The sequence below is a fragment of the Phocoena sinus genome, chromosome 10, assembly GCF_008692025.1.
Source record: "Phocoena sinus isolate mPhoSin1 chromosome 10, mPhoSin1.pri, whole genome shotgun sequence".
Classification (NCBI taxonomy): Eukaryota; Metazoa; Chordata; class Mammalia; order Artiodactyla; family Phocoenidae; genus Phocoena; species Phocoena sinus.
This window is the reverse complement of record NC_045772.1, coordinates 61,407,634-61,433,798: the sequence shown is the minus strand read 5'-3', so window position 1 is coordinate 61,433,798 and position 26,165 is coordinate 61,407,634. Positions and strand designations below refer to the sequence as shown.

General features: G+C 57.3%; 2 protein-coding genes across 15 annotated transcripts in view; one reads left to right on the top strand and one right to left on the bottom strand.

The window, feature by feature from the left end:
* The window catches only part of TNS2 (tensin 2), a 30,431-nt gene extending 7,280 nt beyond the window's left edge, over positions 1 to 23,151 (top strand). For 5 of the 13 annotated variants that reach the window (XM_032644785.1, XM_032644780.1, XM_032644781.1 and 2 more), the window contains 22 exons: positions 167 to 217; positions 510 to 632; positions 720 to 784; positions 1,612 to 1,695; positions 2,236 to 2,348; positions 2,443 to 2,503; positions 2,767 to 2,842; positions 3,099 to 3,228; positions 3,317 to 3,382; positions 3,464 to 3,577; positions 3,811 to 5,022; positions 5,164 to 5,314; positions 5,437 to 6,026; positions 6,142 to 6,231; positions 6,545 to 6,670; positions 6,876 to 6,968; positions 7,095 to 7,172; positions 7,341 to 7,418; positions 7,826 to 7,994; positions 8,085 to 8,153; positions 8,260 to 8,289; positions 8,459 to 9,098. In XM_032644785.1, the coding sequence (XP_032500676.1) occupies positions 167 to 217; positions 510 to 632; positions 720 to 784; positions 1,612 to 1,695; positions 2,236 to 2,348; positions 2,443 to 2,503; positions 2,767 to 2,842; positions 3,099 to 3,228; positions 3,317 to 3,382; positions 3,464 to 3,577; positions 3,811 to 5,022; positions 5,164 to 5,314; positions 5,437 to 6,026; positions 6,142 to 6,231; positions 6,545 to 6,670; positions 6,876 to 6,968; positions 7,095 to 7,172; positions 7,341 to 7,418; positions 7,826 to 7,994; positions 8,085 to 8,153; positions 8,260 to 8,289; positions 8,459 to 8,597 (3,708 nt within the window). In that variant the 3' untranslated portion in view covers positions 8,598 to 9,098. Of the gene's footprint in view, positions 1 to 166; positions 218 to 509; positions 633 to 719; positions 785 to 1,611; positions 1,696 to 2,235; positions 2,349 to 2,442; positions 2,504 to 2,766; positions 2,843 to 3,098; positions 3,229 to 3,316; positions 3,383 to 3,463; positions 3,578 to 3,810; positions 5,023 to 5,163; positions 5,315 to 5,436; positions 6,027 to 6,141; positions 6,232 to 6,544; positions 6,671 to 6,875; positions 6,969 to 7,094; positions 7,173 to 7,219; positions 7,419 to 7,825; positions 8,001 to 8,084; positions 8,154 to 8,259; positions 8,290 to 8,458; positions 9,099 to 23,140 lie in introns of those variants that run through there. The other 8 variants (XR_004351683.1, XM_032644790.1, XM_032644791.1 and 5 more) reach the window with 8 other exon arrangements.
* On the bottom strand, positions 9,340 to 24,240 carry SPRYD3 (SPRY domain containing 3). 2 transcript variants are annotated; one of them, XM_032644792.1, is made up of 11 exons: positions 24,133 to 24,240; positions 22,507 to 22,653; positions 21,422 to 21,497; positions 20,836 to 20,960; positions 20,397 to 20,532; positions 19,328 to 19,513; positions 12,455 to 12,604; positions 12,013 to 12,070; positions 11,277 to 11,396; positions 11,019 to 11,191; positions 9,340 to 10,700 (listed from the first exon to the last, which is right to left on the bottom strand). In XM_032644792.1, exons 1-11 carry the CDS (start codon positions 24,153 to 24,155, stop codon positions 10,566 to 10,568), a joined length of 1,329 nt encoding a protein of 442 aa, XP_032500683.1. In that variant the 5' UTR covers positions 24,156 to 24,240; the 3' UTR covers positions 9,340 to 10,565. The 2 variants fall into 2 exon arrangements, with proteins under 2 accessions (XP_032500683.1, XP_032500684.1); XM_032644793.1 differs by having other exon boundaries at positions 11,025 to 11,191.
* Positions 24,241 to 26,165: the final 1,925 nt, after the last annotated feature.

Here is a 26,165-nt window from a genome sequence, read left to right as displayed (position 1 = left end):
AACCTGGACCGCCGACTGGGCTGTCCGAGCTAGGTTGGGCCTTAGCGACCTCCTCATTTTGGAGAAAGGCCCTTCCTTAGGGTCACAGCGGGTGATACCACCTCCAAGCATCATCGCGCCTCGCTGCCTGGGGTCATTTCGCCTAATGCCCCCACTTTACTTGCAGCTCTTCAACCTTTCAGAGAAAAGACATGACCTGACCCGCCTAAACCCCAAGGTAGGAGGGGATTAAAGCCATCACCCCCTGCCTCCTCGGTATTAATAGTAGCAATTGCTATCTACTTCACTCTGAAGCACTTTCCCATATGGCACGTCACTTGGGACACCCCAAAGCATGGTGCCTCAGGTATCAACCCGTTGTCCAGGTGAGGGAAGTGTTGAAGCTGCCATGGACACAGCCAGCAGGCCCCTGACCTTGTCTCCAGGCCCCTACAGCCTGTCCCTCTTCCACCCCCACCCGCCTCTTCTCTGGCGGCCACCAGCCCCAGTCCCACTCCTGCACCCCGCAGGTCCAGGACTTTGGCTGGCCTGAGCTGCACGCACCCCCGCTGGACAAGCTGTGCTCCATCTGCAAAGCCATGGAGACGTGGCTCAGTGCTGACCCGCAGCATGTGGTCGTACTGTACTGCAAGGTGAGCTGGGAGCGCGAGTTCGCGGGGCTGGGGTGCCCTCAGCCAGGGTCCCCGGCAAGCCCTGCATCCCTGTCTCTCTGTCCTTAGGGGAGCAAAGGCAAGCTCGGGGTCATCGTCTCTGCCTACATGCACTACAGCAAGATCTCTGCAGGGTAAGGCTCCCCAGCCCCGAGCGCCCCCTTCCCCAGTGACCCTTCCTCCAACTGGCCCTTGACGAGCCCATCTCCTCTGAAGCCCACCTCAGTGTTCAGAAGAGCCACGTACTATAAACTTGACCTTTCCACCTCCTTCTTCTCACTTGTACTTCACCACAGTTTTCCTAGGGCTGCTGTAACACAGTGCCACAAACTAAGTGGCTTAAGACAACAGAAACCTGTTGTCTCAGTTCTGGGGGCTACAAGTCTAAAATCTGAGGTGTCAGCAGGGCCACACTCCCACTGAGACTCTGGGTAGAGACCTTCCTGGCCTCTTCCTAGCTCCTGGTGCTGGCCAACAGTCCTCGGTGTTCCTTGGCTTGCAGATGCATCACTCCGATCTCTGCCTTTGTTGTCACATGGCCTTCTTCCGGTGTGTCTGTGTGTCTGTGTCTCTTCTTCTCTTCTTCTAAGGACACCAATCATATTGGATTAAGGGCTCATCCTACTCCAGTATAACATCATAACTAATTACATCTGCAACGACCCTATTTCCAAATAAGGTCACATTCTGAGGTACATATCTTTTGCGGGGACACGATTCAACCCATAACATGGTCTTATTGTCCCATTTTACAGAGGAAGAAACTAAAACTCAGGGAACAATTGCCCGAGGTCCAACAACTAGTAAAGTGACTGGGGTTTCTAGTTCTCTTCACCACCACTCTGGGCCTCCTCTAGACTTGGGGGAAATCGCACCTCTCTTCCCTCCCCTGGGGCTTAGGGATGGGAGACCAGGTTGGAGACCAGCCCCTAAGACCCCACACTGGTCTCACTCTCCCCAGGGCGGACCAGGCGCTGGCTACCCTTACCATGCGGAAGTTCTGTGAGGACAAAGTGGCCTCGGAGCTGCAGCCCTCCCAGCGCCGGTGAGCAGCCTAGGTGGGGACGGGCCAGAGGAGCAGTTCCCTCCGTGGCTACGAAGGCCGAGGTTCTCTCGCTCATGCCACACACCTTCATGGAGCGCCTCCTGTGTGCTTGGGACTGTGCCAAATGCTGAGAACGCAGAACAAGCACAGGGTCCCTGCTCTCCTGGGGCTTATTTACATGCTAGTGGGGTAGACGGCAATAAACCTGTGAATAAAGAGACAAGGTCGTTTTGGATGATGACAGGTGCTATCTATACAAAAAATAAAGCTGAGTCTCGTGATGAACAGTCAGGACCCACCGCTATATTACGTGAGGCAGAGATCTGGGGGAAGAGCATTCTAGACAGAGGGAACAGCAAGGACAAAACCTCAGACAGCAAGAAGGATGGAGGTTAGATGCAAGGAAGAAATCTCTGTTGAGCTGGAAGATGGGAGGGAAGCGCCGAGGAGAAGGTGGCTGGGGCAGCGTTCGTAGTTGAGATGACACCAGGGGATCTCCAGAGGAAGGGGCTTACGTCCTCCTTGACATCCCCCCACCAGGTATATCAGCTACTTCAGTGGTCTGCTGTCCGGCTCCATCAGAATGAACAGCAGCCCTCTCTTCCTGCACTATGTGCTCGTGCCCATGCTGCCAGCCTTTGAACCTGGCACGGGTGAGTCTGCTTGGAATGTACTCCAGGGAGCGGGCTGTCCCCCACCCCCTCCACTCAGCACCCCTCACGTGCCTTCTCCTTCTTGCCCCTCCAGGTTTCCAACCCTTCCTCAAGATCTACCAGTCCATGCAGCTTGTCTACACATCTGGAATCTAGTGAGTGCTCTGTTCCCGGGTCCCTGCTTCTCTGCTCCCTGGGTCCCTGTTTCTCCAGCCTCCCCAGATAGCTGGGCCTCCAGCCACTGCACCCACAAAATAATAGCATCACAGAATCCGTTTTATAGGTGGGGAGGCTGATGCTTACAGGGCTCTCACTAAGGCAGTGTTCAGTCTCCAATCTCCCAACTGTCTCCTGACTCTTCACAGCCACCTGTGTACCCGAGTGCCCCTGGTTCACCTCTGCCCTCTCTCTTCCCCAGTCATGTTGCAGGCCCTGGTCCCCAGCAGCTTTGCATCAGCCTGGAGCCGGCTCTCCTCCTCAAAGGCGATGTCATGGTGAGGGGGCCTTAGCGACAGGGAGAGTCCTGGGGGTGGGGTGAGGGGCGGTGGTATGAGCCGCCAGCTGCACAGTCTCTGGTGAGCCATCAGTTCGAGGCTGATGGGAGGGCAAAGAGGGCGTCCTCCTGATGGGGAGGTCACCCTGGGGTTCAGGCAAGGCAGAGCCGTGGCCAGATAGTCCCCAGGGTGGAAGCGCCGAGGAGACGTGAGTGGACACGAGGGCCTGAACGCCGGTCTCCCTCCCCTCACCCAGGTGACGTGCTATCACAGGGGTAGCCGGGGGACTGACCGGACCCTCGTGTTCCGAGTCCAGTTCCACACGTGTACCATCCATGGACCACGGCTCACCTTCCCCAAGGACCAGCTGGACGAGGCCTGGGCCGGTGAGTTGGAGACAAGTGGCTTGGGGGCTGGAGCCCAGGTGAGGGCGGGCGGGCGGGCGCCTGGTTCCTCACTGCCCACTCCCCGCAGACGAGAGGTTCCCCTTCCAAGCCTCGGTGGAGTTCGTCTTCTCCTCCAGCCCAGAGAAGATCAAAGGTGAGAGCTAGGCCTGGCCCCGGCGGGGGGCGGAGGGGAGTCGTCCCTCCCTGCGCCTCACCCCCGGGTGCACTTCCGTAGGCAGCACCCCACGGAATGAGCCCTCGGTCTCTGTTGACTACAACACGGCAGAGCCTGCCGTGCGCTGGGACTCCTACGAGAACTTCAACCTGCACCACGAGGACAGTGTGGATGGTGTGTGGGGCACGGGGCGGCAGGAGGTGGAGTTTTGGGGGGCACACTCTTCCCTCCACAGGCAGACACCCCTCCCAAGAGACACCCCCTGAGCTGGAGTCTCCTGCGCTGTCCCCTGTTAACACACACGCTCTCTCTCTCTCTCTCTCTCTCTCTCTCTCTCTCTCTCTCTCTTTCTCTCTCTCGCCCCCTTTTGCCTGCTTGCCCTCCCTCCCGGATCTCTCCCCACCCAGACTCCGTCACCCATACCCGGGGGCCCCTGGATGGCAGTCCTTACGCCCAGGTGCAGCGGGCCCCCCGCCAGACCCCGCCGGCGCCCTCTCCGGAGCCGCCCCCGCCCCCGCTGCTCTCTGTCAGCAGCGATTCTGGCCATTCTTCCACGCTGACCGCCGAGCCCGCCGCCGAGTCCCCTGGCCGGCCACCTCCGACAGCTGCCGAGCGGCGGGAGCTGGAGCGCCTCCTGGGGGGCTGTGGCGTGGCCGCCGGGGGCCAGGGAGCTGGGCGTGAGACGGCCATCCTCGATGATGAAGAGCAGCCCCCGGCGGGCGGAGGCCCCCGCCTTGGAATGTATTCGGGACACAGGCCTGGCCTCAGCCGCCACTGCTCCTGCCGCCAGGGCTACCGGGAACCCTGTGGGGTCCCCAATGGGGGCTACTACCGGCCAGAGGGGACCCTGGAGAGGAGGCGGCTGGCCTACGGGGCCTACGAGGGGCCCCCACAGGGCTATGCTGAGGCCTCCGTGGAGAAGAGGCGCCTCTGCCGATCGCTGTCCGAGGGGCCGTACCCCTACCCGCCTGAGCTGGGGAAACCGGCCAACGGGGACTTTGGCTACCGCGCCCCAGGCTACCGGGAGGTGGTGATCCTGGAGGACCCTGGGCTGCCTGCCCTGTGCTCATGCCCCGCCTGTGAGGAGAAGCTAGCGCTGCCCACGGCAGCCCTCTATGGGCTGCGCCTGGAGAGGGAGGCTGGAGAGGGGTGGGCGAATGAGGCTGGCAAGCCCCTCCTGCACCCGGTGCGACCTGGGCACCCGCTGCCCCTGCTGGTGCCTTCCTGTGGGCACCACCATGCCCCAGTGCCCGACTACAGCTGCCTGAAGCCACCCAAGGCAGGCGAGGAAGGGCATGAGGGCTGCTCCTACGCCATGTGCCCCGAAGGCAGGTATGGGCATCCAGGGTACCCTGCCCTGGTGACATACGGCTATGGAGGAGCGGTTCCCAGTTACTGCCCAGCGTATGGCCGGGCGCCTCACAGCTGCGGGTCTCCAGGCGAGGGCAGAAGGTATCCCAGCTCTGGTGCCCACTCCCCCCGGGCTGGCTCCATTTCCCCCGGCAGCCCACCCTACCCCCAATCCAGGAACCTCAGCTACGAGATCCCTGTGGAGGAGGGAGGGGACAGGTATCCGCCGCCCGGGCACCTGGCCCCAGCAGGACCCTTGGCATCTGCAGGTGAGGGCGCTGGGATGGGGAGTGCCCAGGGCAGAGGAGGGCTCTGGAAGATGGTGGGGGAAGGCACAGAGTGAGAAAGAGCTAAGCCAGACAGAAGGGGCTCTTCCTGGCTCACAGCCCCTCCTCTCACCTTCCCTGCAGAGTCACCGGAGCCTGTGTCCTGGAGGGAGAGCCCCAGCGGGCACAGCACCCTGCCTCGGTCTCCCCGAGATGCCCAGTGCAGTGCCTCTTCTGAGCTGTCCGGTCCCTCCACACCCCTGCACACCAGCAGCCCAGTCCAGGGCAAGGAGAGGTACCCAGAGGGGCTGGGCAGCTCAGGCGCCTCTTGGTCCGGGCAGACCCTGAAGCCTGGGGTGGGGGCAGCTCTCACGGGGTTCTGCGGCTCCACTAACCACCTGCCCTCCCACCCCGCAGCACCCGACGGCAGGACACTAGGTCCCCCACCTTGGCGCCCACTCAGAGACTGAGTCCCAGAGAGGCCTTGCCACCTGCTTCCCAGGGAGGGGCTGAAAGAGCTCCAGAGCTGCCAGCAAGAAGTGGGCCTGAGCCTCCGGCCCCTGGTCCCTTCTGCCCAGCCTCCCCACCCAGCTCACCCAACGACTGGCCTCAGGAGAGGATCCCGGGGGGCCGTTCGGACAGCACCAGTCCAAGGGGCCCTGTACCCACCACCCTGCCCGGCCTCCGCCACGCCCCCTGGCAGGGCCTTCGAGACTCCCCGGACAGCCCAGACGGGTCCCCCCTCACCCCTGTGCCTACTCAGATGCCCTGGCTTGTGGCTAGCCCAGAGCCGCCGCGGAGCTCACCCGTACCTGCCTTCCCTCTGACTGCATCTTATGACATCAGTGGCCCTACCCAGCCCCCACTTCCCGAGAAGCGCCACCTGCTGGGGCCTGGGCAACAGCCGGGACCCTGGGGCCCAGAGCAGGCATCGCCACCAGCTAGAGGCACGAGTCACCATGTCACCTTTGCACCTCTGGTCCCGGATAATGCCCCCCAACCCCCAGGTATAAAGGCCTTCAGGTGGCTGGGGCCACCTTGGGAGAACCCTTTTTCCCAGGGAGGGGCATGGCATGGGGACTGGGGAGCCCTGAGGCCAAGCTCAGTCCCTCCCTGTCCTAGAGCCTCCTATGCAAGAGAGCCAGAGCAACGTCAAGTTTGTCCAGGATACGTCCAAGTTCTGGTATAAGCCACACCTGTCCCGTGACCAAGGTGAGAAGCCAGCCTGCGCCCACCCCCGTCCAGGGCTCTGGCTCGGCTTTGGAGCCCATCCTTCCGGTCGGTGCCTCTTCCCCGTCTCAGCGGGCCTCCTCTGGCCCGAGCCTTTCTCTAGCTGGTGATTCTGGGCTTCGGGCTCAAGGAGGTCTAACACTGTCAGCGCTCTGTGCGCTGACTCCCCATTGGCGTCCCGGGTGCTGTCGCTGCAGCTGTTAGGGCCAGAGGCCTGGGGAACTTGGGCAGCAGAGCGGAGGGGCTCCTTGGGGCTCAGTCGGCCGCTGAGAAGACTTCTCCCAACCTCCTGCAGCCATTGCCCTGCTGAAGGACAAGGACCCTGGGGCCTTCTTGATCAGGGACAGTCATTCATTCCAAGGAGCCTATGGGCTGGCTCTCAAGGTGGCTACGCCCCCACCCAGCGCCCAGCCCTGGAAAGGTACAGAATGGTCAACCGTGAGGGGAACAGGGAGTGGGGTGTGGGGAGGTACCAGAGGCCAGACAAGGCAGGGTGGGCCATGTCGCTTCTTAGTGGGGAGAGGGAGCAAGTGTCCTCTCCTGCTCGGGAAAGAATTCCAGCAGGCGAGAAGCAGAACCTGGAATCTGACGAAGCCTTCCTCTCCCCTGCCCTCCCCTCCGCTCAGGGGACCCCTTGGAACAGCTCGTCCGCCATTTTCTCATTGAGACTGGGCCCAAAGGGGTGAAGATCAAGGGGTGCCCCAGCGAGCCCTACTTTGGTGAGAAGCAGGGGCTGGGAAGGCTGCACTGGGCTGGTCCAGGGAGGCTAAGAGGCGTCAGGAGGGAGGAGGTAGACCGCGGGTATCTCCGGGTGCCTCGAGACCCCACTCGCCTCTCCCCTGCAGGCAGCCTGTCGGCCCTGGTCTCCCAGCACTCCATCTCCCCGCTGTCCCTGCCCTGCTGCCTGCGTATTCCCAGCAAAGGTGGGTGTCCGGTCATCTGTCCTCCCACCTCTCCCCACCCACTGCAGGCAAAGGCAGAATCCCTAGGCCCTGGCTTCCCGCCTGCCTGCCTGCCTTCCCTCGGGGACGGCAGAGGTTGCTCTCCATCTCCCAGCACTGCCACTCCCCACTGGCCCCCGTTTCCCTCAGATCCTCTGGAGGAGGCCCCAGAGGCCCCAGCGCCCGCCAACATGAGCACAGCGGCAGACCTCCTGCGCCAGGGCGCCGGTACGGGCCTCTCCCTCCTCTCCTCCCCCTGGGCACCAAGGGGGCCGTTGCTGATACATGGGGCACTGAAAGGCCTTGAGGTGGGTGGGTGGGCCCTGGCGGATGCATCTAACCCCTGAGGGCAGGGGGAGCCCTGCATCTGTAGGCACAGTGGGAGAGGGAGTCCTTGGTCTAGGCTCTGTGGGGAGGGGGCTTGTTAGGACGCAGATTCTCAGGCCTCTTTCCAGCACCTGACTGTGGATCTGGGGGAGGCACAGAATCTGCCTTTTTAACAGGTTACCTGTGTGACACGCATCCCGGGCGCACTAGCTGGGGAAAGTGCAAGAGCCGGTGGGTGGGGGGATCGAGGGAAGATAGAACTGGGGGCAGGCAGAGCCGCTGCTCCCTCCAACCCCCCGCCCCCCCAGCCTGCAGTGTGCTCTACCTGACCTCAGTGGAGACGGAGTCGCTGACAGGCCCCCAAGCGGTGGCGCGGGCCAGCTCCGCAGCTCTGAGCTGCAGCCCCCGCCCCACGCCAGCCATTGTCCACTTCAAGGTCTCAGCCCAGGGCATCACGCTGACGGACAACCAGAGGAAGTGAGTGTGCGTGCCAAGCCCCCCCGGGGGAGGGGTGCAGGCCCTGGGGCCCCGATTTCTGGGTGACTTTCCCCACCCTCCTCCTCACAGGCTCTTCTTTCGCCGCCATTATCCAGTGAACAGCATCACCTTCGCCAGCACTGACCCTCAGGACCGGAGGTGACCCTCTCCCTCCCAGCCCTTTCGCCCCACAGTCCCCAGCCCAGCTCTTCCGTTGGTAGCTATTCCCCGGGTGCATCCCTTCACAGTTCTTCTCCTTCTGCAGATGGACCAACCCGGACGGGACCACCTCCAAGTAAGCCTCCCTGGGAGTGCAGTCGCGCCTCCCTGGCATGGCATGGCATGGCATGGCACTGGCGTGGCACTGGCGTGGCATCGAGGCACCTCCTTCCTCCCCAACCCTGGCGTGGTAGTCCCTGTGGAAGGGATGCTGAGCCCTCCCCATCCTGCCTTTGTACCCCCAGGATCTTTGGTTTCGTGGCCAAGAAGCCGGGAAGCCCCTGGGAGAATGTGTGTCACCTCTTTGCAGAGCTTGACCCAGATCAGCCTGCAGGTGCCATTGTCACCTTCATCACCAAAGTTCTGCTGGGCCAGAGAAAATGAAGGAAGGCCACAAGCTCCGAGCCCACATGGACACTGCGCCCCTCTCAGCACCCCACAGCCCTCACTTCCCCTGGCCTGGACCCAGGAGACCCGGGATCCAGCCCCTCCCCTAGGAACGGGGAGCGGACACCGGCCTGGGACACTGCTCTCCTTCCCCGCCCCCAGCCTGCTAAGCAAAGTGGACGGGCCCATGAGATGACCTTGCATGTGAGCAGATGGCAGAGATGGGTGTGTGAAGGGTGAGAAGGCATCAGCAGTGGAGCCTGGAGGAGATGGGGATGGCCCTGCCTGCACGAGAACATCAGCGCTGGCGGAGACAGGCCCTGCTAGCTCCACCCAGCTGCAGGTCCCAGCATGGCAGGGAGAGGGGAGAGTGTGGGGAGCAAGGCACTCCCTCCTCTGCCTCCCCTCTGAGCAGAGAGATCAGAGTGGGATCACATGAAAAGGGGGCTAAAAAAGAGTCTATTTTTGTCTAATAATAAAGAGTTTCTATAACGTTTAGTCGGAGTTGGAGTCATGCCTTGTTTCCAGGAAGGTCAAAGCCTCAGGTCTCCCAGGGGCACACCTGTGCTTCTTGGGGCACCCCAGGCCCAAGCCAGGCCCATGGGACACACACGATCCCCCTCCCTGGCCCCATACTGGTCCACACGTGCCTGGTGAGCAAGTGCCCTCGGCCGCCCCCTCGTCCAGCCCTGTCCCTGCCTGGTCCCCTGTACTGGAAAGGATTCCCCTGTCCCGGCCGTACTGATAAATATGGAAACTCCATCTTTATTGGCTGTATAAACATCTCTGGTCTGTACATACATTTCATACATCATAGTGCAGGGCCTGAAGGGAGGGCCGAAGGGGAGGCCCCAGCAGCACAACACCTCACCCCTTTTCTCAAAGCCCTGCCCACTCTGCCCAAACCAAGGCCTCTCCCTCCCAGAAGTCACTGAGGAGGGGACAGGGGTCAAGCAGCTAGGAGACCGGAGGGCTTGGTGCGGAGGACACGTTAAGCGCTAGAATCAAACACTGAAGCGAAACAGGCAACTGGCACAGGCAGCAAGCAGGGGCGGGGGCAAGGCAGGGCAGGGGAGCGTGGGCCCCGTGCCCTCGGGCTCTCGCTAGGGCTCTGGGGTCCCGCCCTCACCACGTGGGACAGACAGGCTCTGGAGTCTCCGCCTGCCTCCCCAGGAACGGAACGAGAGACGGGTGCCAGAGGTGAGCCAAGGAGGGCAAGGGGGAGACAGGAGCAAAGGCCCCAGTCCCCCGATTTGACAGCCCCTCTCTCACCCCATCAAACACGTCATGGACACCATCTACGTGTGTACAGCTGGGGGAAGCCAGAGACTCGGATTCTCTGGGGGACTGTGGTGCCTGAGCAGGCAGTGAGGGAGGAAGCTGGCTCGCAGGGGAAAGAACGGAGACCCTCGAGTAGTCTTCTCAGGACACCAGTCAGTGGAAGGAGACAGAGGGCCCAAGAGAGCGACCCCCCAGCCCAGCCCGGGGGGGATGACAGCGGCAAGTGCTTCACACGACGACGAGGACAGGAAACAGGAAAGAAGATGAGAAGAGGAACCCTGTGGTAAACAGAGGACGGGCTGTCCTGCTCTACCCTTGCCAAGCCTCACGCCCAACAGCAGCTGAGACGGGCGCTCACTCCTCTCCCCTCACACGGGCCAGGGTGGGAGGGGCACGCGGGAGCCCACAGCCAAAGCCAGCGGGCCCCACCCATGAAGCAACACCATCCTTTGGGCTGGTTCCTGTCCAGCCAGGAACTCTCGCCCAGGGACTAACAACAGGGGCAGCACCAGGTCGGAAACATGGGCACAGAGGAGCCTGGCAGGGGCCTGATCCGGTAGGGCAGAGGGACAACACACCCCCTGGGGCCTGCTGGGTAAGCAAATCCTCGGGGCGTCAGGAACGGGGTACCTGGCTCTGCAAAGGGCGAGGAGAGGGAGAAGGGGCAGGTCCAGGGGAGAAGGCCTAGCCACTCAAGGGGTGCAGATCCACTTTGACTTTCTCCCCACAGCTCAGCATCCCAATTGTGGGGAAGAAGCCCCCAGAAGGTACGACAGCATCCTTCTTCCCAATGATCTTGCCATTCCGAGTGAAGAAAACCTGGGGGTGGAAGAGAAAAGTGGGATAGGCAGGCTCTAGCCTCTCCTCTGAGGATGCTGGAGCTACACAGGCCTGAGCCGCGTCACTCCCAGCTCGCACCACCGTCGGCGAGAGACAGAGGGCGATGCAGGAGGTGACCACGAGAGGGCGTCCCGAGGCGGGAAACCAGCCTCCCAGCCAGTCTCCCCACTCAGCAGCCCCACGCCCACAGCAGCCAGGGCTTCCCCTCTCCACTCCCTGGGCTCTGCTTTTTGCACTAACACCAGACCTCACGGAGGCCCAAGACCCCTAGTCCAACCCCAGACCCACCCCACTCACCACCACCTTCTTGCCCTCGTGCTCCTGTTCTATCTCTTCCCCGTCATCTTCCTCTTCCTCTTCCTCCTCTTCCTCTTCCCCTTCCTGGTGCAGGTACATGACGTTCCGGACATTCCGGACAGCTCGGGCGGTCGGGGACAGGATCACTGTGTCACAGCTGTCATCACTGTCACCTGGGGGCCAGGAAACTTGAGCTCCTGTGGTACTGCCCCCACCCTCTGCCCGACCAGCCTGGTTGGCCATGGTCACCCCACTCACCCTCACTGTCCAAGATGTAGTCCCGGGGGAACATGATTCCACAGCCCATGATGTCCCCTTTGTAACAGCGTGGCCCAAAGGGGTCCCCCACACCACTGCCATGGAAGATCTTCCCGTCATCTGTCAGAGGGAGGGGAGAGGACACACACCTGAGGGAGGGACCGACACCCTACAGCCCCTAGAGCGGCCCCTGCTTAAAGCTGAAGTGTCCCTCCCTCCCTCGCTGGCCCTGAGGAAGGGAGGAGAGAGAATGAGGGCACCAGATTAAAGAGAGACACACATCTGTCCCCTCAAGGGGCTAAGGGAGAAACTCCCTTGGGAGCTGGTCAGAGAGCAGGGGCCCTCGGCAGGGGAGGGAGAGGCAGGACCAGGAACTCACAGCCCCTCCTTTCTAAAGGAAGCCCTAAAGGAAATCAAGCCGATCAAAAAAAAAAAAGAAAATGCAGAATCTGCAGGAAGGGTGCAGAGGGAGCCAACTCAGAGGCCTGGAATGTCCAGTTTGGGCCCAGATCCCCCACCCCTGTTCTGCTCCCCTGGCTTTTTGGGCTGGGAAGAAAAACACAGATGAAGACAAATCGCTAGCAGCTTGGGATGGGGAGAGCAGAGAGCGGCAGGGGAAAGTCTCTCGGGCCAGATGCTGAAGGCGAGGCCCCTAGTGTGGGGTCAGGGAAATGGATGTCCCTGTGCCCCTATACCCCACCCCACCCCAGCTTCCCCAGGGCAGCTCCTCACGCACCTGCATGATAAGCCACAGACCCTCTGCTCCAGCCAGGGTGCCTGTTCTTGGGATAATCCTACACCAAGACGAGAAAAGGAAAGCTGTGGTACCACACACAGAAAAGAGGATGGGAGAGTGGCTTACGGACCCTCGATCTTCTGAAACAAGCTACGACCCAGATGGCTGCTCCCACCCCGGCAACCTCATCCCTTCAGGCACTGGAGGTTGCAGGGGAAGGCAGGAAGGCCTTGGTGCGTGTGGTGCGCTCACGACCCTCTCTCAGCTCCGAGGTGACTTGGGGTCTGTGCCCTCACACGGCAGACACATACGGCCTGTTCTGTCTCGGGTTAGACCTCCCTCTGCAGCCCAGCCCCTTGATCTCCCCAAGAGCTCCGGGTCCCGGCCCAACAGCCCCAGAGCTGAGCAGCTCCACAGGCCAAAAGCCAGCACTGGTGCCCACCTTCCGGGCCAGCCCCAAGGCGATGTAGCATTTCTCTCCAGGGTCCACGATCTCCACTTCGAAGTAGTGGCTACGGGTGCTCAGCGGGTGCCGGGCCTGGGCCAGCCCCACGTCCACGATGCTCTTGCCCTTGCCCAAGTACTCCAGTAGCTGTGGGGGAAGAACCAGGGGTGGGGGGCAGGCTAGCACCCCACCCCTGGAAACCTGGTTCCAGGGCCATCTGGGGACCAGTTTTCCTGGGTCTCACAGAAAGCCCTGGCCGAAAGGGAAGGGATCCTGGAGGCACAAAGTGGGCCTCAGGGTTCCAGGCAGGCATGGGAGAACAGGGATGGGGGCAGGGGCATGGAGGTGGCAGTGCAAGAGGGCTGAGCCCCTGCTAAAGGCTGCGCCTACCTGCCTACCGAGCCAAAAACCCTCTCCCTGCTGTGGGGACCCGGCGAGAGCAGCACAGCGATCCAGATGGCCGAGCGCCAGGACCACACAGGGGTCTGTACACTCTGCCATCACTTCCCTCAATCACCCTGCCAGGAAAGGGCCACCCAGGGGCTCTGAACACAGAGAAGAGGAGAAGCAAAGGCTAGGCTGAGAGGAAGCCTGATGGCTTTCTCAGGGTGCCTCGGGCGGATAGGGAGGATGCAGAGGTTAGGGGCCAACTCCAGACGTCCGGGGGAGGGGAGATGAGCTCAGAAGCCAGTTCTGCCTGGGATGGGACTGATATAATTTCTCAAGGTCTTTGTTTTACTTGGCTTTGAACAGAGCTGTTTGTAGCGGGGTCGAGGGGAGCCAGGGAACCGAGGACGACCAGCTCTTCTCCTTCATTTAATGCGAGAGAGGGGAGCAGGCAGAGAGAAGCTAGAAAGGCAGGCGTTCCTGCCCCCAGCCCCTCACGGCTCTTTCAAGCTGGAGCAGGGGTGTGGAGGGGAGTTGACTGATGGGCTCTTGGGGCTCTTCGGCCCCACAGTGATCCTGCCTGGGCATGATGGGGCGGCAACCCCTGATCTGGGAGGATTTATTTATCAGTTGTCATGGTGATAGTAGGGCTGTGACTCAACCCCATCCCCTCTTTCCCCCACCCTCAGCATCACCTGGGATTCCTTAATCCCTTTTTAATTAACCAAACTGCCCCTCAAGACTTTCTTCTACCCTCCCACCCCTCCGGCCCTGAAGAAAATTCACTCCCTGAGGATCTCCTCCACTTATCCCTGGCAAGCCTTGGGACGCTGGCCTCTCACCCCACAAAGAACTCCTGCCTGAACAGGAAAGGCGTCACCCTCGCCCGCACCAGTGCCGAAGCCTCCATGTGTCTTCAGCAGAGGCAGGCGCTGCACCCTCAGCAGCCCCTTCAGGGAGGCAAGAGAGGGACTCGGCCCCCTTCTCAGCCCTGGATCCCCGAAGCCCTGTCACCTCAAGCCCATTCTCCCCTCCTCCCAAGAGAACTGGAGGCGGGGGACAGGGGGCACCAGGAGAAAGGCCAGAGGTGTACAGGAGGCCACCTAAACTTTCTTCTCTCCTTCCTGCAGCCAGGACCATACATGTTTCGGGCTACATTGGCTCTGTGATATTCATACCCCTAGCCGAAGTCTCCATTATCTCACACTGCTTTCTTCCATCAGAAGGCGTCCCCTGCAGGTGGTCTTCTGATTTACTGGGTATTATGAAGGCCCACACTGTTTAAATTCTATTTCTGGTCCTCTGTACGCTCTCAGCGTGGCCTGGGTTCCTCCTCTGCATCTCTCCCCACAGGACCCGGGGGGATGTGGCATGATGCACATTAACTAACACAGACTCCACCCAATCCGAGCAGCCCCCAGCCCAACCTCTCCACCCTGCATTGCAGAACTGGGTGGGGGATCCCACAGCTGCCCTTGACCCACTCCATCCAACTGGGCTCGGCATAGGAAACACAGTGTTCTCCACTTCCAGAGCCAAGAGACAGCAGACCCAGATCCTGATCCTTGGGAAAAACCCGCCCAACCATTCCCTCTGCCTCAGCCCAGAGGAGGGCAGGCTGCCGGTTTGTCTGTGGATAGGGTGGGGATGGTTCCTTAAGCTAAAAGGCCAGGAGGATGAAACACACTAACGTGGGACTCTAAAGCCCACTCCCCAGCCCGCAGAGCAGCTCAGACAGGCTGCTGAATGCCTGGAAGACTAGGGCCATGCACAAGCCACTTCTTCAAGAGAGGAACCACCCACCCCTTAGGGTGTAAGCCCCTGGATTCATCTGTTCCTCTCGCATCCACTCTCCCGCCCCTGGGCAAAGTCCTCCCAAGCCCTGGGAGCCTTCTCAGAGCACTCAGAGGAGCAGGTAGGGGAGAGTCTGGCCTCCCTGATAGATCCTTGCTTGAGTGCACTCCTCCCCTCCTTAGACTAGGGCTGGTAGAAACCTAGAGAAGATGAGAGGTTTAGCTCCTAGAGTCTGAGTTGCTAGAATCTTGATGCTGGTCCCTCAATCTGTGCCTCAGGTGCCTCTTAGTTTCTACATTTTTTTGGCCATGCCACAGGGCTTGTGGGATCTGAGTTCCCGACCGGGGATCGAACCCGTGCCCCTTGCAGTGGAAGCATGGAGTCCTAACCACTGGACCACCAGGAAATTTTCAAACTACTTCTTAGTTTGAAAGAGAATCAAACAGACCTGGGTTCAAATCCTAGCTCCTATTACCTACTAGTCACTAGACTCAAGCAAGTGACTCTCACTTCTTTAAGCCTCAGATACTTCATCAGTAAAACAGGGGTACCACTACCCACATCTCCAAATATGGGTACGATGAAGTGAAGTGAGTGTCAAGGGCTTAGCCTGGAGCCTGACCCCCGGTAGGTGATAAATGCACACGTCAGCCTTTCCCTGACTCAGGAAATGGGCGTGATACTGGAATATCCCAAAGTTCCCATGCTCCCTAAACATTAACAGTCGCCCCCAAGCTACAACAGACTGGAACTGCCAGTCACAGAGAAGGAGAGGTTCTCTCACCTTAGCCCTTACCCCCAACTAGAATGCTCCCTTGGGCTCCCAGGACACTCCTCAGATGACTCCATCCCAAGGGGACGACTGTCTTCCTCCCAGTATTTCTCCTCAAACAATACCCCCAATCAACAGGCATGCTCCTTTACATCTTTGGTGGGGGTGGGGAACTCTTTCCTTAAGGCTCCCAAGACCCCCTCCCCACCCCACCTCCCTCCACACACAACGGAAGCCTTGAGAGGCCAAACAGGTCAACTCCACAGAGCGGAGGCTGCAGGCCAGAGTGCAGAGAGCCTCCTGCACCCCGCCCCCTCCCTCATACCAGTAGCCCTTCTCAGCCTCCTCTCCTGCTGCGACCCGCCCTCCTCCTCTTGCTAGCAGAGACCCTAATCCCTCTTGACAGCAGCAAGGGAGGACTCAGTGCCCGGAGGGCCTAGAAGCAACTGAAACACGAACCAAGAACATGCTCCCCACCGGCCAGCTCAGGCCCCAACACGGTCTCCTCCTGGGTTGGGCCCGGGGAGGACCCCTGAGAGGGTGGGGCCTCATTCACCCCACTTTGTGTACTAAAGCTGTTGCCCCGTCACTAAGGAGTTGTTAGAGGAGCTATGAACAGAAATGAGAAACAGACAGAATGAGTCTAATCCCCCAGCCCTACCTACTGCCCCCCGCCCTTGACACATTACCTCACTGTGCAAGGCCTGGGGACAGGAATGAGGGGTAGCACCCCATGCCTGAGCAAATGCAACAGCAATTCTTCAGCATCCGGGAGCTCAGGGAAGGGGGCGCTCTTTAGGAGGGGAAAGTGAGGCCACAGGAAGCAGGGAACGACTTCCCTCTGGAAAGAGCCAGTCTGTCTATATATAGATCCTCAGATCAAACAAACACAACTAAATATTAACAACTCTCGAATCTAGGTAGTGGGGATACAGTGGGTGTTCACTGTGCTATTTTTTCAACTTTCCTGTACGTTTGAAACTTTTCATAATGAATTGCTGGAGGAAAAAAAAGGGTCAGGAGTTGAATTCACTCTTCTGTATGGGAAGAACCAGTGAGAAGGGAGAAGAGAGGATAATTGAGACTACAAAACTGGGAGAAAGGGCTATAGGAGTAAAAGAATTCCAAGGTAGCCAAGTAAACTCACCTAGGAGGCCCCTGGCTAAAGCCACTAGACAGGAGAAATCCCCAGGGACATGGGAATTTAAGCCCAGGAACTCTGGATTCATCTTATGAGAAGCGAGTAGGAGAGATTGGCTACAGAAGAGTGGGCCTGGGCAGAAGGCAGCAGCATATATCAGAAAGTGGAAAAAGCTGGGGGGTAGGGGTCAAGGAATGAATGTCTGGGCTTAGTTCTGCTGCTAATTCGCTGTTTGACATTTGATCAAGTCTCTTCACTTTTCTCTGGGACTGCTTTCTCAGCAGTACAAGAGGATATATGGGAATGTCGGGCAGTCACGACAACTGGGGCGCAGGGGGTGGGGGTGGGGTCGGAGCTACCAGCATCCTGGGTCTGGGAACCAGGGATGCTAAATGGCTTGCACATCAAGGAACTGTCTCACCTAAGATGCCCACAGTCTCTGCACTGAGAAACCTGGACAGGATGGCATCAAAGCCTCCTCCAGACCTTTATGGTTCTATGGGGTGTCCTCCTGGGAACATCACCTGGGGCAGGAGAAACAGGCTGCAACAACAGCAGAGGTCTCAGGGAAGGGCTCCCCACAGAGGGGGACATAAAAACAGGAAGGGCAGAGAGGAGAAGCAGCTGTGCTGGACATCTTTAGAAATAGGAGGCACAGGCACAGCCTAATGACCTCTCCCAGGCTCCTCCAGGCTGACACAACTCTGACTGCTGGGTCGGAAATACAGTGGATGGTCAGAGGGACAAAAAGGATGAGGCAAGAAGGTCAGGAGGCAAGAGTGGATGGGGGGCCGAGGGGCTGGCAGAAACTGGGTAAGTCACCCTCATTTGAAAGATGAGGTAGTTGGCAAGACTAGAAGAGAAGCCTGCGTCCCTCAAGAGGCTCATGCCCACGGCTGCCCCAGAGAAGCAAGTGCGCAGGGAGCAGCGTGCCTACCCTGCCAGCTGTCCCCAGCTGGGGTGCGGGTTTGACAGAAGAGCTACACTGAACAGCTTAAGTCAAGAAAGAAAAAAATTCTTAAATGTGTGGCCTGAGGGCACTGGGGGAAGGGCAGGGAGGAAGGAAGGCTATTTATAAATGTCTACAGGATTCCGCATCAATTAGAAAAGACTGCCTGGGAGGAGCAGGGAGCAGAGTGGTGACAAGTCCAGGCAGGGAAAGGGTGCCAGGAAAAAACTCTTGAGGAGAGGTCAAGGATGAGAGCTGGAACATCGCCCTGGCTCAGTCCCAAGCTCAACTCTGCAGATGTTGTCAAAATGATGGTGGAAGGGGAAAAGAAAGGAGGGATGAAGGTCAGGGAGTGGGCATCTGAGGCCTCCTGGACCCTAGTGCCAGAAGGGGGTGCAGAGTGCCCGAAGCTGCAGGAGGCCACACTTTCTGCCATTTTCCTTGTGTTTGACTCACCTTGAACTCCAGAGTGGAGAGCCTTACACATAATCCAGCCCCCCCACCCCACCCCCACACCCCCCCACCCCCCCCACCCCCCCCCCACCCCCCCGCTGCTTCTGTTTTGCTATCAAAGGCTGAGTTGAAAACAGCCTGGGTTGGGGTGAGAATGCCAGAGGGCGGAGGAAAAGGTTGAGCCGGGAAGGAGCCGAGGGCCGCAGAGGGACAATTCGAAGTGGAAGGTCCGAGCAGCCCACTAGAGGTCAGGGCCAGACCCCTAAGTCAGCATCCATTCACTCCCAAACCAGCATGAGGCACAGAGGGTAGATATGAAGAATTTCCCTCTCTCAAGGTCCATACACTTCCCAAGAAAGTTTAAAATCTAGGCAGGGGACTAAAGCAGGTATGGTGAGATGTATAAAAAGGCCAGCTTTGGAGGATCAAGGACTCTCACTGAATCATTATCTGCCTCTATTCTCATCCTCTGTAAAAAGTAGGAAGGCAGAAGAGACTGTCATTGATGCTTACTCGAAAAAGATCTCAAAGAACCTTCCCCAGCATGAGTGGGATTTGTGACCACACCTGCTCCACAATGCAGAGAATGGAAAACTGGGCTAGCTGGGCTGGGATCAAGCCAAAAGGGTGTTCCAGGCATCCGGCGTCCAAGTCAGCCCAGCCTGCTCAAAGGCAGGCGTGCAGGGCAGCAGCGTGCATGGGGTGGGGGGTGGGGGGCCTGAAGGAACCAAAGAAGGCAAAGGAGAGCTACTGGCTACTGCTCGTTCCTAGGGTTAAGCAACTAGGCTGAGCTCTCAAACAAAGGGAAGGCAGGAAAGAGGACCACCGCTAAGGAGAACACAGATCTGGACTCAAGAATCATGTCAGGACGCCAGGCTCTCCTGACAAAATTCCCACTTTCCAAAACCCTACAAAAGACCCTGTCTTGGGACTTCCCTGGTGGTGCAGTGGTTGAGAATCCACCTGCCAATGCAGGGGACATGGGTTCGAGCCCTGGTCCGGGAAGATCCCACATGCCACGGAGCAACTAAGCCCGTGCGCTGCAACTACTGAGCCTACACTCTAGAGCTCACGAGCCACAACTACTGAGCCCGTGTGCCGCAACTACTGAAGCCCTCGCACCTAGAGCTCGTACTCCGCAACAAGAGAGGCCACCGCAATAAGAAGCCTGTGCACCGCAATGAAGAGTAGCCCCCGCTCGCCGCAACTAGAGAAAGCCCGCACGCTACAACGAAGACCCAATACAGGCAAAAATAAATAAATAAATAAAGTAATTTTTAAAAAGACCATGTCTTCACTTCCTATTCTAAGCAATCCTGACATGCTTCTGTGGACCCCGGGATTCTGCCCAGCCCTACCCTTCCCCTTACTTACAGTTCCGCAGACTCTGACGTCGTGCAGCCGGCCCCACTCGTCCTCATAACTGTCCACCATCATGACACTGTCGTCCTCGCGGCCCAGCTCAGCGTTCAGGTGCAACCGCACCTCCTCACCCAGGGAGTGCATGCCCACTGCTGGGAACAGCCCATCGGGGGACATGGGCATGATGGTGGAGCCCACCTGCAGCGGAGGGAGGGGGAGGAAGGGAGGGAGCTGCCGCCTGGCTTACCTTTCCACAGCTCATCTAATTCTCACAAGGGGTTTTGAGATGATGCAACCAGTCATCATCACACACGCTGACAGGTAGCAAAACAGAGGTACAGAGAAGCATAAAAAGCTGCTGAGTACTCCTAGCTGAGCAAGGTACCCACGGAGCTAGAAGGCAAACACAAGTCTCTTGTCAACCCCCCCCACCCAAACACTTTAGGTATGCGTGAGTGTGGACTGGAGCAGGAAAGTGCTGAGCATAGGTGCTTAAGGAAGGAAGACCACTAGGCTGGCCGGCGGAGGCCTGAGAAGGCAATTTCTCAGGGTGGGAGACGGGGCTGGGGAGAAGAAGAAAGAGAGCCGGGGTCTCTCCTATTTGCTCTTACCCCATCCCTTCACCATCACTAGTCTCTCTCTGAAGAGAGAAGGAAAGGAGGAGTGAAGTAAGGAACACGAAACACAGAAAGGACATATCCCCAAAAGCATTCAAGTCAAAAATCCCAAGAGGACCTCCAGCTTATGCAGCCAGGTCATAATCTCCCCATCTTTTTTTCTGCTCAAAACCTTCCCCCACATCACCAGTTCTGTCCCCCACAGTTTCTGCCCCTCCTCCGCTGCACAAACCTGCCCCTCTGTGTCCATGACCTGGGGAATGTCCCAGCTTCCCCTGGGTGTGGGGAGCATCTTCTCCTACATGCAGGAGACCCCAGGAGAATCTGAGGCTGAACTGAAGAAGATGGGAAATAAGCCCGTGGGGCCCTGGGCAAGCCCCAGCCAGCAGACTCTTTCTTATTACTCACACAAATCCCTGGACAGCTTCAAGCCGTTTAAATCCCACTCAGGATGTCCCACTTACCCGCTTCCCATTTTTGGTGAAGAAGATCTGGGCAGTCTGCACATCAAAGGACACTGGCTCAATGCCACAGCCAATCCGGTCCCCGGAGTTGCACTTTGACCCAAACTGGCGGCCCTTGGCCCGGCCATTGTACAGCCTGTGGACAGAGCAGCACAGACACAGGACCCGAACCCGGCTTCCCAACCTCTCCCCAGTGCTCCTGCTTCCATCACTCTGCAACGGCATCTACCTGTGTTCTCGGGGGAGCTCCACCCTCCCCTTTAAGTCTGCAAACCTCCAAGGGTAGCCAACAGGCCACCTTCCTGTCCCTATCAGAAAGGTCTATGAAAATACCCCAAGACCAGCGAAGGAATAGCCAAAGCCACCCTGAGGTAGTCCATTATATCCAAGATTCCCAAATCTGTAGGAAAGGGGTCGGGTTCCACAAAAGGCAACTCACTTGCCATCATCAGCATGGTAGGCTACAGAGTCAGGCAACCAGCCAGGCTGGTGATCCAAGCTGTAGTACTGAGGGACCAGTCCCACAGCAATGGTACCCCGGACCCCGCTGTCCACAATAGACACCTGGAGGGAGGAGAGCAGAGCACAGTTAGCAGGGAGGGGAGTTAGACATCAAAGGGGGCTGAGGCTCAAAGAGCAAAAGACAGGGGAATCAGAGAAAAAGTCAGGGCACTCAGAGGGAGAACTGGGGAAAGTGGGGGCCCACTTTACCACAATTACTTAGAAAACAATTTCCAAGCTATGGAAAAAGATGGGAGATGGAGTAGATGCTGGGCCTGGGTTAGGGGGTGGGAAAGGACATGGGTCAAAGTCTACCTAGGTGAAGGGCAGGAGAGCAGAAGGGACAGGGTGAAAGGACTTTAGGGTGCCCCTCAGATTAGGAACCATGCTATCCTGGGCCCTTTTCCCAGCCGACAGGATAATCCTGATGGAGAATGTAAAGGACCAGTCAAGAACCCAGTAAAAGAGCGCCTTGGAGCTTAACCATCTCACCCCCTGCTCTGCCCACCCCCTGCCTTGATCACCTCAAAATAGTTGCTGTCCTTTGTCAGGGGTCGAGAAGCCACGTAGCAGCCAACTTCACCAGAGTTTCCATGGTAACTGAAGGAGGAATGAAGGGGAAGTTCCATTAGCAGCCTAGTCCAGGGGTTGGGGGGAGGGCCTCAGCATCCCCAACCCCTACCCTGTGAGGGCCAGCACAGAAGAGAATCCATCAGGCCATACTTCAGGACATCTGCACAAACACCATAACAAGATACTTGAGGTCACCCACCCCACCCGCCGCCTCCAGCCAGGGCCCAGCCCACACCAGACCAATGCAAGCCTGGCTTCTTCACTGCCAGTGGGGAAGAGAAGGCGAAGCCTCCCTCAGTTGCCTATTAGGGGTCTCACAACCCTGTCTAACCTCAGTCCCTCATGCTGCAGCTTCGGCCCTTTTCCTCTGGCTCTGTCCTCAGTGGAGCTGGAGAATGGCTGGTCTCTATCCTCGGGACCAAAGCCCTTTGCAGACTGGAAGACAGTTACTCAGTCCCCACTCCTCAGCTTTCTTGTCTCCAGGCTAGATAGCACTACTTCCTCCCCCCCTTCCAGTGACAACTTGGTGAGAGAATGAGACTCGGATGGAGTCAGGGGAAGGGTTCAAGCCAGAAAATAGAGCGAAAACAAACACAAACACACAAACCAAAGGGTTGGAAGGCAGTAAGCAGGATGCACTACAGGACTGTCCTTCACAAAACAGGAAATCCACTGCCTTTGAAATGGCCATTCTTCACCGCTCCCAACTACAGAGATGCAGGCAGTAGACCCCGGCATCGCACAGACTCACTGGAGTCCTTTCAACAAGGCAGCTGGGCAATTCCTGAGACCCCAGCGGCCTCCATCTCTGACATGACTGCTTCCAGTGCAGACCAGGACAGAGGGACCCACAGACACAGGCAGAGGGGGGTGCGGGGTGAAGAAGCATATACTGCTCCATTCGGAAAGGCCTCCAGGGTTTACAACATACCCCTCGCTGTGCAATGCAGACAGTCCTCTGCCTTTGCAAAAGCCCCTTCTCGTCTCTAAGATCTGGCACAGAAAGGAAAATGTGGAAGCACTCCCCGAAACTCACCTCAAAGTGTCTCCATCTACAAGAATGTGCTTGAACCTCTCCTGATATCGGAAAGCCCGGACCTCTCGAATCTCCCGGATCCGCCGGCGCCAATTCAGAAACCGGTAGTGCAGGTTGAGGTCATCCATCTTGTTCATGAGAACAAACCTGCCAGGAGGAGAAGGAGATTGAGGAGGAGGAAGCAAGGCGCTGAGCAAAGTACCTCAGCCTGTTCCACCCAGAACGCGGAGAGGACACTGGACTTGAAGCCAGTTGCCCAGATTGACCTCAACAGTCCCCACCCTCATCCTTTCATTCAGCAAACATTTACTGAGCTCCCACTATGTGCTCCTACTGTCCTAGGTGCTAGGGATACAGCTGCGAACAAGACGGATGGGATGTCTGTTCTCATAGCACTTCCATTCTATTGGGGGAGGCATGACAGGCAATAAACAGACATGACAACGTTAGACAGTGGAGGAAAAAGCAGAGTGCTCTGATAAAGAATAATGGGGTGAACTCTATGAGATGAAAAGGTGACAGGCACGTAACAACCCCAAGAAAGAGCATCCCAGGCAGAAGGGACAGCCAGGACACAGGTCCCGAGGGGCAAGGCAGCTGCCATGGTAGGAAAATAGAAAGGCCAGGTGGCAAGTGTGTAGGGAATGGGAGGGAGGGAGAATGTACCAGAAGAGGATGGAAGGAAGGTAGGGGCCAGATCAACGCCCTACAGACCATGTTAAGGAGTGTGAATTTTATTTCAAGTGTGATGGGAAAGCTCTGGAGGGTTTTAAGCAAGAAAAGTATATGATTTTAAGGTTTATCAGATCGTAAAGCTCATTCAGGCGGTTGGTTGGAGACTAAACTGATCCCATAAGGAGCAAGAACAGAAGTGGCAAACAATTAATTAGGGGGCTGCTGCAGCTGTTCCAATGAGAGATGGCATCCCCAAAGATGGTAGCAGTGAAGATGGAGTGGAGGATGACCCAGGTATTTAAACCCCTAACAGTGCTAACATATGAATGAATGAATGAATGGACGAATTTTTCCCAAAGCGACAAAAAGGGGAGGTACTTTCTCTTCCCATCCCCCAAACCCTTGGACAAGGGTTCCATCCAGGCCTGACTGTGCCTTGCACACAGCAGGGGCTTAGGAAGCCTCGGCTAGGCTGAATTCAATCCCAATGCGCTTATTACACGCTTCTGCAGTAGCTACAAGCCACCGCGTGACCAAAAGGGTAGGCAGCTGTGGGGCAGCCCTAGAATTGTCCTCCTTGGCACTCGGCCAGGGGGCTCGACCCCAGGTCGATGTTGGCGCCCAACCTAGGGACATCTGCTTGCCTAGAACCCCACAGCCTTGGCGCCGCCGATACGCGGCCGCACCGGGCCCCGCCTCCACCCCGGGCACAGCCCGATCACTCAGACGAGACCCGGGGGAAAGGGGCCCTGGCCCATCAGTGTGACTACGCCCAGCCTCCCCAGGCCCTGCACTGGGCCAAGGAGGGTCCCCAGGGAGGAAGACCAGTGACCAGAGCGCAAGACCCCGCCCCTGACTCCGAAGCCTCCTCCCAGGACCCCAGCCTCCCGCCTCAGACTCCGTGGAGACCGACCCGAGGCCTCGGGGACCCCGCCCCCGATCCCCGCCTACCGGGGCCGCCGCGTCCTCCTCATCCATAGGCCTCTGAGCTCCGCTCACTAGCTCTTCGGCCGCCGCCACCACACACATCCGGGTCCCCGCCCTTCCAACGGTCCCCCGAGACCCGCCCCTTTCTACCCACCCCGGCCAATCTGCAGCGGCTGAGGACAACAGGCACCTGCAGAAGCCAATCGAAGGACGCAGGCCTGGTCGGGCGCGGCCCGGTGAACCCGGTACCTAGTGCCGGGTAAGGGGCTATTAAATACGGGTGTCGAGAGGGTGGGAGGTGGCGACGTGGCAGCGCGGACGCCACACTGGGCGCCCTGGGCGCTGACTGGCCGGTCAAGGGGCGGCTCTCTCCGGGCGGGGTGGGCGGGGAAGGTCGCTGCGCACCCACAAACACTGCGACTGTTGCCTCAGCGCTCGTTCAGTGTTAGTCGTGAGGCTAAGAGCTTTGAAGGAATGTCCTTTTAATCCGTTCAACAACCTTATGAAATGAGTCTTATTAAATCCTTTTTGTAGATGCAGAGCCTGAGGCTGGCCTCCGCAGTTCGTGCGCCTGTTAACATATACTTTGTATTCTCCCGAGCTCCATTTCATGTTACCTTTCCTTCATTCTAGGCAGGGCATTCCCTTCCTGGTGGAGAGAACTTCGGATGCAAAAAGCAGTGGCATGAAACGGCACGCTGTTCAGGAACAGAGGGGTTGGTGTAACTTAAGGAAAGTTAGGCTGGGGCCATAATGTGAAGGGAAGAAAGATACTGACATTTATTGAGCACCTACTAAAGGGTGATTATTGCCGTTCTGGGGAGGACTTCCCCAGTTCCTCCCATCACCGAATTTCTCTATTCCAGATAGGAAGGTTTTCCCTCCTCTGTATTCTTATACCATGTCGTTTGCACCTCATTTGTAGCACTTATTACAGTCTTACTTTTATTATTAAAGTAACTTCTGTTTGTAGATCTGTCTCTGCTGGACTGTGAGCTCCTTCAGACCCCTGAGAGCTATCCTATTCTTATCATAAATAGGTGCTGTACAAATGTTGAATGAAATGGAAGCCATCCTCTCCTATACTATAAACAGTGGCCACTTGGCATAATGGAGATAAGCTGTCAGAAACAGGTGTAGACCAGACATTAGGAAATCTGGATTAGAACCCCAGATCTGTGACTAACATTTACTTGTCATGTTTCCTTAGGCTCCTTAATCTGGGACAGTTATTCAGCCTTTCCTGAAGAGTAGATGCCAATTATCTTGTTTAATATCCCTCAGTTTCATTTTATCTGATATTTACTCATTATTAGATTGAGGTTATGCATTACCAACTTTATCCAGATCTGTGATTAATTTTGAGTTAATTTTTTTCTTTTTTTTTTGCATATGGACGTCCAGTTGTTCCAGCAGCATTTGTTAAAAAGACTATCCTTTCTCTACTGAATTCCTTTGCACCTTTGTCAAACATCTATTGAACAAGTAAAAAAGAAAAAAAGAAGTGTCTAAAGGAAAAGAATTAATTTACTGTATTTTTGTGGATCTATTTCTAGGCTCTCTACTCTGTTCCACTGATCTGTTTTTCTATCTTTATGTTTTGATTACTATAGCTTTATAATGAGCCTTGAAATCAGGTAGTATAAGTCCTTCAATTTTGTACTTTTTAAAAGTTGGTTTGAGTTATTCCAGATCCTTTGCTTTTCTATATGAGACAATCAGCTTGCCAATTTCTACAAAAAAAGCCTTCTGGGATTTTAATTGGGATTACGTTGAATCTGTTGATCAATTTTGGGAGAACTGATGTTTTAACAATATGGAGTCTTCCAATCCATGAGGATTGCACTGAAGTCTCTTATTCTAATCCAGTACCACAGGGTTCATTCTAGCCTTCCTCCCTACTTCTCTCTGACAGTGAGAAACCCAATATCCATTACTTATTTGCTCAACCCCAGTACATATTAAGCAGTTGCAAAAATTTTAACCCATGAGAAACAAATTTATCAACTAGAGTACAGTGTTTATGTAGAGTGTAGAGTATGCCATTACATTTATCT